Source organism: Pterocles gutturalis, unplaced genomic scaffold, assembly GCF_000699245.1.
Source record: "Pterocles gutturalis isolate BGI_N339 unplaced genomic scaffold, ASM69924v1 scaffold12667, whole genome shotgun sequence".
NCBI lineage: Eukaryota > Metazoa > Chordata > Aves > Pterocliformes > Pteroclidae > Pterocles > Pterocles gutturalis.
In genome coordinates this window covers 40558-51805 of record NW_010112932.1, presented here as the reverse complement: position 1 = coordinate 51805, position 11248 = coordinate 40558, and the positions used below count along the sequence as shown (strand labels likewise).

At 40.0% G+C, this 11248-nt stretch overlaps 1 protein-coding gene across 1 annotated transcript in view; it reads right to left on the bottom strand.

Annotated features, from left to right (window-relative positions):
• The window catches only part of RAP1GDS1 (RAP1, GTP-GDP dissociation stimulator 1), a gene marked incomplete at its 5' end in the record, with an annotated part of 48909 nt that overhangs the window by 5536 nt on the left and 32125 nt on the right, over positions 1 to 11248 (bottom strand). Inside the window, 7 exons of the mRNA XM_010074256.1 lie at positions 35 to 161; positions 3189 to 3328; positions 4317 to 4442; positions 5765 to 5899; positions 6310 to 6441; positions 6715 to 6858; positions 8790 to 8915. Coding sequence (XP_010072558.1) covers positions 35 to 161; positions 3189 to 3328; positions 4317 to 4442; positions 5765 to 5899; positions 6310 to 6441; positions 6715 to 6858; positions 8790 to 8915 — 930 coding nt within the window. The remainder of the gene's footprint in view (positions 1 to 34; positions 162 to 3188; positions 3329 to 4316; positions 4443 to 5764; positions 5900 to 6309; positions 6442 to 6714; positions 6859 to 8789; positions 8916 to 11248) is intronic.

The window sequence follows — 11248 nt, the reverse complement described above, 5'->3', positions numbered from 1 at the left end:
ACAAACAGGTGGAGTTAACTGCTGGGATACTCACCTAACTCTAGAGCTGCTATTAGTGCCAGCGCAACAAGAGCTTCGTTTTGCATTATTACGTGTTCACTGGTTGCCATAGTTACTAAATGCTTGATCCCACCGCTCTGTACAATGGTCCTAATTACATCCTAAAAGAAATAACATGGAAATGAAAAAAGTCTGCATTGCATACAGACTGTATTAAGTAATGAATTGTCACAGACGCTACGTTATCTCTGGGTAAGGATGCTCATCGGCTTTATGCACTTATCATCACTTCATACCAATGTATGTGCACATGGGCTTATCAGTTATCTGCTATTGCTCTGCAGTTATCAGCTACACCCTGTTAAACCAAGCCTGTTAACCACATGGTTAAGACACACGTAACTAACTCTTCCAGGCTCTAGTGTGTGGCTCAGGTTCTCATGGTGTGCCATCAGTAGCCCAACAAGGAGTCCACTCTGTTACATTTGAACTCAGCTGGTGTTCAAAGATGATTCGTTTTCCCTTCTTGATGTTGTGATGTTCAGAGCAGCTTATCACAAGCACCCAACAAACCCTCTCTTTGGGATAAGGAGACACGAGAATACAGTTTTAATAAAGTTATCAGATCTTTCATCTCTCTCCATGAATTTTCAGAGTTTCTTCAAAATGTTCAGAGAGGTGAGATCACAAATATTGCACCTTACTACGTAATAGACACGAAGAAGAGTTTTAGAAATGGGCAAGAAAATGAGCAGTGTTCTCTCAAAGTAATGTAGAATTTTCTTTCAAATTCAAGGCAGGTTAGGAAAGGAGAGGTATGAGATAACAATGTGTCGGTTTCTGTTCTAAAGCCTGCAGTTAAAATGAGCTGTTGCACAGGATCTAGGAAATGAAAATGCTGACGGGGTTAAATAGCTTTAAAGCAGTTTAAAAATACACAGCTGGGATTTTTCCAAGTCCAAAATTTGATCCAACTTACATGTGTAACAAAGACTTCTGGTGTCTGTCTTTGTTTACTTGTTAATTATAATTTAAAAAGGTAGTTTGCCCCTAATGTTTCCACCGTTCCCAAAATGCTTGCAAAACGTTTGCCTGAAGATCAGGTAACTTGGCATGCTGAAGGGAAGCTGCTCAACGAAATGTGGTTTGGTTTTTATTATTTTTCATTTGTTCTGTGGGTGCACAAAGTTTTGAAATAGTAGTTATTTCTTGAAATAAGAATCTGATTTAAATTTTTAATCAATGTGTTGAATTTCCATTTGCGGCACACATCCCTTTCTAATGCCAGCCACAAGCCAAAACTCATTAACTGATCCATGTGTTCAGAATGATTTATGTTCCGGTGCTTGCACAGACTATGCAGTGACATTCTGCACGCAAGGAAACAGACACAATATGACGATAATCCTTGAAAACGGAAATATTTTTAGATAATCATGCTAAAGATGTTAGTGGCACAAGTCACAGCATAATGACTCAAAAATTTAACATTTAAAACCTATTTTATTCTGAATGACGTAATGTACGCAAGCATGTAAGTAGGTACTTCTACATTTTTCTTTACTCGTAATGATGTGTTTTATTATTTGTGATTTTTCTGGTGGAACTCCAAAGTAGTTTTGAGACTAGATGGAATAATCTGTGAACTGCTAATTTCTATTTGAGTTGGTGTAGAATCTTGGCTATATTGGGAACCAACGAGCACCTTTTGACATCAAAATTTTTTATTTTGTAGGTGAACATCACCCTCAAAAAGGCAATACGAAACAGAAGAGATGAGAGCAGTCCGGTTTGGTGTTAGCGTGGCTTAACTCGCAAGTACCTACTCCATTTTTTTAGAATGAGACATTTCTAAACTACTGTCACCTTTATGAATATTACCCCCTATTCTTTAAAATTAAAAACCCAATTCACCTCTGATGTGCTGTGAAGGACCATACACGGCTGTACTCGTATTCAAACCTAGAGGGCAGCAAAAGCATTACAAACCCCCCTCTCGGCTCTGTTTTCCACTCAGGTTTCCTCTATTAACCACACAAGGGTTCATCTGTGATAATTCTGTTGACTTCTGTATTAATATCTGCTTGATGCTGTGCCGTCACTAGTGTCTCTGTATTTAGAACTGAATTCTGTTTTCCTGTAGAGAGTATTGATAAAACTTGTATCTGTGGTGGCGTATGCCATCCACGCGTGCATCCTGTGGACTGCGTGCGTGGGGTGTAGAAAAATGAGAACTTGGAAAAAATGAAACCTGATCAGAGCTGAACATAAAATGGAGAATGGGCATTAGAAAGAGTAATATTAGAAATCGGCAAAGATTTAAATCTCTGTAAGGCCTGCTGACTTGGTTTTGGAGGGGCTCAGTACAGGTCAGGTCCACAATCTAGTTTCCACTTTGCCAATGCCACACATGAATGAGGAGGTTGCTGTTAAAAGTCTGGGTTGTCCGAATCACACTTGCTATTTAAGCTCAGCCTGTGTTCATATCAGTGAAAACACAAAATAAGTCTGAGCCTGAAATAGTTGGTTTCCAGAGGAGAACCTTTTGTCCCCTCTAAGGCTGTGGTTTGCCTAACGCTCTCCTGAGCAAGGACAGTGGACTGCTTACGTACAGGTGTCTGGTTGATGCGAAGGTGATGGGTGACAGTTTCTCTCAATGTCATACCAAGCTTCTGTTAGTATTTGGAATAAATTATCATTTCTAACGATCCCTTACAATCTTAAAACTCTGAAATATGCTCTATGAAGAGTAGGGGGACGGACTATTTCTGGATCCCATTTTTGTATTAATCTACAGCAAGATCATAACAACTGAGTGCAAGGATTCTTCATATGTACCATCATTAAAACGCAGAAAAATATGGCTTGCTGAACTTCTATGGGATACAATACAAATAAAAATGAGTTGAGACTTAGCCATATGAATCCTAACAGTGTTCCTTCAACCAGCCTGCAACTCTGAAATTATTTTTGTTTCAATTTTAAAAAAACCCCATGTTATTCTAGCGAGCCTTTAAACCTGGCGCTTGTGTCTGACTGGCAGGTCCCAGAGGCAGAGGAGAGCTAACACATGAATTAACCAGCCTGGCTCCCTGGAAGGATCACATACCGGAGGCCTCAGCTGCTCACACCAAGTGCAGAGGTAACTCTTAGATCCTACAAGATGAACTTTGTCACCACTGACTTACTTTTGATTTGCTGTGTCGTATAAGTGCGGAAAGTAGTCTGTTGGACTCTCCCATCACACCTGCGTGATCCTTGGCTTCACACCACTCCACCAATCGTTCCACCAGTTTTACATTTTTGCCCAGCTGTTCAGCTGCTTCTGCTACATGACGTGGGAGCCAACAACACAACAAAAAAGTTGTCACTTAAAAAAGTGCTAGAAAAGTAAGCTGAAAGTTACTAACTAGAACAAGGTTGTTAAGTAGAACTTCACTAGCTTGCAGTAACAGCAGGAAAAGTCTAGGTTGCATGGAAGCAAGTAAAGCCAGTCAAATGGAAACAAAATACAGGAAAAAATCTTAACCTAGTTTTTGAAAACAACTTATCAACCCTGCTAATGAGGCTTGTGTGTTGATTAGCAGTAGGGAAAATACAGGTGACGTCACACTCCTGGGTGAGCTAGCTCAGAAACCCGCGACCAGAAGGGACTGCTGCCAGAAGGGGAGCGCTCTGCTCAGTTAGATTAGGTTTTATAGACTGTAAGTCACATAAGTTTCTTTGATGAATTTCTATTTTGTATCTAATAGGTTTGCTAGAACTCAAGTGGATCTTTTGAAAAAATCTACGGGACTGGGTCAAAGCTAAATACTTGGCTAAGTTATCTCATGAACTACTTTTGGTTTTTAGCTTCTGATTTTACAAATCCTCATCCTGGAACAAGCTGTCACACTAAAAGGTACTTGTTAATTTTGAAATTGCAATTTATCAATTAACAAGTGTGTTAGTCTGTTCCAAGGAGCTAGGTACAGCCAGGAAATGCAGCAAGTGAACAGCAAAACAAGAGTGGTAGCTCAGAACGCTCACGCCTCAGTACATACTCAGAATGTGACAGTGTAGGAGAGTTCTGAAATACAGAAGTAAACAAGCATTTGACACATATTCTGGGGGTCCCTGGTAGTCAATTTAGGAGTTCTGGAAAAAAAAAAAAATCAACCCACATTCCTCTCCCTTTGCAGATGTATTAGATTTATTCCAAGACTTCAGGAATAAAATTTCAAACCCCCTCTGCTTCCCTCTTGTAAGAATCTTGGCAGCATATCACACACTGAACCAAAGAGAATCACTTAACATAGAGAACAGTTTATTTTTACCTTGTGCATCTATTAACATTCTTAATGTTCCCAGCAGCTTGAATTGAACAGGGGGCATCTCTGATCTGAGAAATTTCAATACAGCTTCTGCAACACCAGCTGATAGCATCTTAGCCTTATTTACAACTGCATGAATAAAGAACAAGAATGATCTCAAGAATATTTCTGGAAGATGCAGTTTATTTCTAAGATGGTCTTGAAGCAAGTTTTCAGACACAGTTTGAAAAATAGCTTGTGAACACAGACTTCAGGAACATGAGTGTGCACTGATAATACTGTGCTGTGGAAAAACGTCTGGGTTGCTAAGACACAGCTGTGAAATTAAGTGCTTTTTCCTAGTATGCATATCTAATGTCCAGTGTTCAGCCTGAACATAAACTGAAGACTAGACCTTTCCCCCTTGGTCTAGGAAAGGCGTCTCTCAAAAAATGCATGAAGCAGGAGCCCAGGCTAGTACTCGTACCCCAAAATATGAGGAAATTTCTCAGATTCCTAACATCACTGTTCTGTTTCACATAGGCCTTAGCATCTAAAGCATCTAATTATCAGAATAACCTCTTCCCCGGTTCCAATAATTTATACAAACACCTCTGTGGCCTGACGTGTCTGGAGCCTGTAGTCCTTGTATTGCCCCCCCAAACTCTCTTTCATCCCCTCCACTAGTCCAAGTTCTCCACTTTCCTGGACCTCTCTGAGATATATGTAAGGTGCAAACTTGGTCCAATACTGTGCTTAGAAAAAAGTACTTATGTCATATTCAAAGTAGTGTTGAACAAGCAGAACATCGCTGAGGCCAGTTATTACTTGCTCATTTTTCTCTAACAATATGCGTTAAATCTTACGCAGGTCTCTGGCAGACATCCTTGAGCACAGGCTACAGGGAAGCTTGCTGGACGGATGGACGTTAACAGCATGACTCACCAGAGAAAGGTAAGCAAATGGCATACCACTAACGCTGCCTGGGCTTAGTTATGTACACACGATCATTTCTAGTAAGTTATTGTTTGTCAAAACTGAAAATAGTAAAATAAGGTTAAATGGATGAAAGACTTATTTTTGGCCGGGTATAAGAAAGCATACACAAGTATTACAGATTTGCTTTGTTTTTCTGTGCGTGTGCTCTGCCTTTTACGCTTGGGCAATCAAAATCCATGCAAATGAAGTTATTAAAAATGACAAAATTATCATTCAGTCCATTGCCTGCAAACAGTAACCAATTGCAATAGGCCGGCTATTCTAGCAGTCTACCTCCAGCTCTAATTTGTGAATTGTCAAAGCCTCAGGACGCTACAGCAAGATGCAGTGATGGGCCTGAAGGAAAAGCAGCAGTCTGAGCGGCCTCTAGGACTGTCAGTCAGTTCTCCTACCCCCATCCCCTGGCAGGGGAGTGTGCAGTGGGACAACAGAATTTTACCTTCAGGTAATTAGCGATGCGAAGGGAGGCTTACCGGGAATAGCCAGGTTTCTGAGAGCGCTCAGTGCAGCGTGCTGCACAGTCACATTTCCATCCTCCACATGTCTGTCTAGCAGATCCATCAGCTTTTGAACTATGCCGTTATCCACCATATGGATGCAGTTTCCGTCTGTGCAAGATGAGACAAGTCACTTGTGAATGGAAGATTATTACTAACATTTTATAGGAGTTTTTTAAGAATAGAAGGGTTATTTCCTTGCTCCTTTCCAGATTTTATTGTTGAGAATTTGACCACCATCATCAATGGGAGTTGCAGTGCTCATGACAAATTTAGAAGAGCGATGCAAGAAACCGTGCAGAAGGCAGAAATGCCCTGTACCTCTCTAGAAATGTGAAACAGTTTTTTAAAAGTAGGCTTAATGATTTTCAGGATTGTAAAGTATAAAACTACTCATGTTGCTATATAGCTGTCCAATATCAGCTTTACCATGACAGGCAGTTTTTGTTTGTAGCAGTACAGACAGGCCAAGATAGAAGGGTACAGATAAATTAACATAAGCTATTATGGCTTATTCTTACCATTTCTGGCAAAATTTGCAATAGCCAGTGCTCCTGCAAGCTGTAGCTGATGACTGTTGGAAGGAATCCATGAAAGTACTCTTTGGAACACACTGCCTTTTCCTCCTTCAAATAACTTTTGCATGGATTCATCTGGGGTAAAAAGCAGAGACAGTCAGCAAGCCAAAGAAGTGTTTGTTAGGGATAATTCTTCTCTTTATGTCTGTGAAGCTCTGCTGGCTTCACTGCAATTAATCCAGTCCTGCAATGGGATGAGAGACAAAATCTGACCCATTAAATGTTAACTGGCAGGTAGCAGGTCCTCTAGGTTATTTAGAAAATTAACAATTAGTAAAATTCAGCAGCCAAACGGCATTACAGGTACCTGCTGTCGCTTTGCAGAAGGTAGTGACACACTGTACTTACCTCCAAGCAATAATAAAACCATAAGATCAGAAGCTGTTTTAAGCTCTGCAACATCCTCCTCTTTGTCACTGTCCACAGTCTTCTGGACGATCTCCAGTAAGCACTCCACCAAGCCCGCTTCAACCAGCTGCAGTTTAATGACATCTGCAGAACAGTATGGATCACAGGAGTTAGAATCATGATTTAAAATACATCTATTGTGCATACACGCAGGACAGACTGTGAAAAGAAGTAGTGATGTCAATGGTTTCACTGACAGCTTGTGTAGAAAAAACCCTGCAATTTTAAAATTTTAAATTCTTAGGGCCAACTTCTGTTAGTGTTCATCTACCAGGCGCTCCCCCGACTCTGGACTGCCTTTAGTGCACAACTATACGCTGAAGCTGTATGGAGCTGCTCTTTGCTTCTCAAAAATAAGGATATTTCTCTACAGCAAACTTTGGCATCTCAGTCATCGTGCAGCAGATTCATAAGCACTGTGCTGTGTCTGGGCTTTCCAAAGACTTTCAACTGTGCCGCAGAACAAACTTAGGGCTTCTTCTTCTATTCCGTGTACAGAAGAGCTACTGACTTCACTGAGACATGCAAATATAAAACACAGAACTTTCTGATGAAATCTCAGAGCGAGTAATCGCTCATTTGTTTTAGCTGAGCCAGGACTTCTGCCATTCATTGGAAGGGCTGCAGGAGGAGAACAGTAAAGCCAAATCTAAAAGGCTGGGTTGGGAGAGAAATTTGTTGTGATTGAAGAAAAACCAGGCTCTGCAAATACTTAATGTAGATGGTTTTGCCTGATGACGTATGGCTAATTATCTACAATCAAAAGCACCTAAACAGTACCAGCAGAGTGAACTCCTTTAAGTATGTCTTGAATCCACAGTGGAAGAGTTCAGCTGACTCCTTCATAACATGCAAGTGCCTGAGTTATGTTCAGCAGCAGTAAACTTAACAAATTTTATTGTGACCGTAAAATATAATCTAAGGAAAATCAAGCATTTGAACTGAAATATGTCAAACTCGCAAAAGGCTGGATGCAATTCTGTGTCAGTCTTCAAGGACAGAACTATCTTAGAGCAACTTGTTAGTTATTATGTCGTAAATGAATATATCTTGGCAAAATGTGCGTTTTTAGAACTGAAAAAGGAATCCTGTTTTTACATACCACTTAAAAGACAAAATAGCTTTTTAAATTGAAGTAAAAATATATGGTTTATACTATGTAAACCAGACACAGACAGAGTGTGTACAACAGAGTAGGATAAAACCTAAATCTTTAGAGTTTACAATTCTAATAACTTATTCCGTGATTAAAGCAAGGTGTTAGAGCCATGAAATACTGTGATGTCTTGCATACTCAGAACTGCTTCCCGCTCCAGTCCAGTTCCACCTGTTAACTCATTTCCCTTAAGGGCAAATGGTAAATGACACGAACCCCCAAGAACTCGTTTGTGAGGAACATCCTGGAGGGGTGATTGGACACATATCACTTCCCGCTCTGGCTTGAGCAGGGAATGAAACCCAAGTTTTCAGGAGCTACTTGGGGCCACCATAATACATGCCACCGAACATCAAATTTTCTGTGATCTCTCAGTGAACAGGAGGGAGAGAGCGTCCAGCTCTTAGCTCTGCAATTAACATTCCCCTTGCAAAAATATGTCCATAGGAAAACTGAACTGCCAGTGGTTCTGTGATCCCTGGAAATGCCATAATGACTGATGTTCTGGTGCTGAAATGGACTATGAACGCAAGAGCCAGCGTTTCGATGACAGATGTTGTAAAGCCCTCTAAAAAGCAGCTTTTGATATTCCCACTGCAGGTACAGGGAAATAAAATATAGTCGCAGACCGAGTGAATCAGGGGTGGAATTAGCATCAACAATTTGTTGGCTCCTGCCATATGCTCAGACAATTAACACCTATTCACTTCATACGAAACTGTCATCGCAAGGATCAACCATGGTGGCTTCTGAACAAGGCAGCCAGTTACGCTGCATTTAGTCCCTGAAAAAGACACCAATATACCAAACTGCATATAAGGGAATGAATAAAAAATTGTGTAAGGAAAAAAATTCTCACCATTTTCTGCCAGCGGAGCCAAAACTTCAAAAATCATCTCTTTTTTATCATGTTCTATTTGCTTCTTGAACAGTTTCACAAGCTCTTCAGCAACGTTTGTGTAGGCAAACTGCTCTTTACTTGACTCTATGAAGCAAAAGGAAAAATTCAGTATCAAGTAAACAAACCGCATCAAAAGGCAGGTCTCTTTTCTTCCTCTTTATTATCAGGTTTATTCAGTGAGATGACTAATAGTGCTCTTCACAGAAAAGAACAATAGACTCATGCTTGTCACTAAATGAAAAGAAAAATGTTGTAACACTTTAACATAAATGTACTGACCTGAATTAATAACGATTAAGGCTGTTAAAAATAAATAAATACATGATCAAGGCTGTCGGGGCTGTTTCTGCCCAATGGAATGTAAAGGTAGCTATAGAAACAGTAACATTGCAAAAATATATATTAAGTCTTTGATTCCCCTCAGCTTAACAGGAAGACTAACAGATTATATACTGCATTTTCCATGGGAGAGACCAGGAGTCGTACTGAACGCTGTTAATAGCTACATGGCTTCACGATGGTGACATTTCCTTTGAAATCTGTGCGTGGCTGTTGCAGGGCCGTTTCATACTGCACAGACGGCATAAAGCAGCTTTCCGGGTGGGCTAGCTTGCTACCAGGAGGTTAGCCAGCAGAAAACGATTCTTCAAATGTAGATTCAACAAAAGCATCTCTTATGCCATTGCCTGGATCTTATTCCTCCTGACTGGCAGCATTACAGGGGATGCAGGTGGTAGGGCTGGTGTTCTGCGTTCTCCAGTTGCCACCTCCTGAGTGAGGGCCATCTGTAGTTAGAAAACCTTTGCTACTGCTCTGATGGATGGTGAGGCATTAATTTAATGTAAAACTGACCCTGAGGACTGGGGAAAAGCATGAACTGCAGACCTAGACCCTTTTGTGCACATCCCATTATTGTTTTCTATCACTATGTATGACTGCACAGCATATCCTAAGTGGATTTTTGACCTTCCTAGTATTTTTTAAAAGCAGAACCATCACTCTCTTTATTGGGTTTTTGCTCTGCTTTGACACAAAATAAGAGTTTTCTGTAACGCCTCTCAAGGGATCTGTGGAAGGGAGTTGTCTCTTAAGTGATGAAAACTGACAATCTGACAATAAAATTCTCTGAAGTTACAAGGCAAAAATAAAACATTACAGTTACAATGTGATTGACTAAGCTATTGCTTAAGGGAGATTAAAGTATTACAAGCTAAATTAATTTAGTGCCAATCTTAAAGAACGAGCACCTTTTCAGCGTATGGAAATGGGAAGCGAAGCAGCTGCTGTTAAGCTTCTTTCCCATGGTTCTTATTACTCAACTGGACAAAGCTGGGTCTTTCCAAAAAGGGAAAGCAATGTAGTTCTCAGCAAAGACACCATTTATTGTATTTAATATCCTTATGGTTTTAGTTGGATTTTAGCACTCGAATTTCCAATATGCGACTCGTATTATATTTTTGCTGTGCAGATACCACACATAGTGCCCATCTTGAAGATCTCTGATCTATTTCTTTAGTGCTGTTTTGATGGCTCTTTCTGATTTTTTTGTTAAGTAGTCTTGTCTGCTGTAAGCAAAGGTATTATGCATGTGATCAGACTACGCTAGATAACGTGATATTTTCTCTAGCCTTGAAATCTAGGAGCTTACAAGAGTTGTGAATAGCTTCAGGCCACCAAATAGTACAAACACAGATATATTTTTCATATTTTGAATGGCTAAATCTTCTTAGAAATACAGGAGGACATCATAGCTGCTATATTATTACACCTCAGTGCAAAAAACCTCATAAGTCTAAAATATCAGAGTAGGTTAGCAAAAGAAGAGCAGCAACGTAGACCAGAAGTGATGATAAGACATGGGCCCTAACAATCTGTGGGTTTACATTTTGTGGAATGCCAATGACAACTAATCCACTTGCAAAGACATTGGATCAAAGCAGTACCACAAAGTTAAATTTAAATGAAGTCGTCACTAAACTAGCTAAAAATAACATCTACAGCTTAGTAGCATTTGTGATTTATATATTTAAGTATTTAGTCTAGAACATATTAAACTCTGCACCTGAAAGAATATTGTACAGGCAGATTTATGAACTGTGCCTGTCTCTGTTTCATTCAGTGATTTCCCTGAGCCAAATTTAATCCCAATATGCCTTTGTGGAGCTACACCAGGATACACTATTTACATTATTAATAAATAATTCAGAGTAAGTGGCAGTGTTCAGGAAATACTGTTTAGATGACTTAACGTGTGCTTAGTTGCACTGCAGAACGTTAACACAAAACATAAGGTTGTACTACGTACCCAAATAAATTTCAGTTACTGAAGGGGGGGGGGGGGAAAGTGCGCTATAGATTTGAGAGACAATAAGCAGAAATTGCTTGCTTTAAATTTTGAATGTACCAAAAGGCATGGA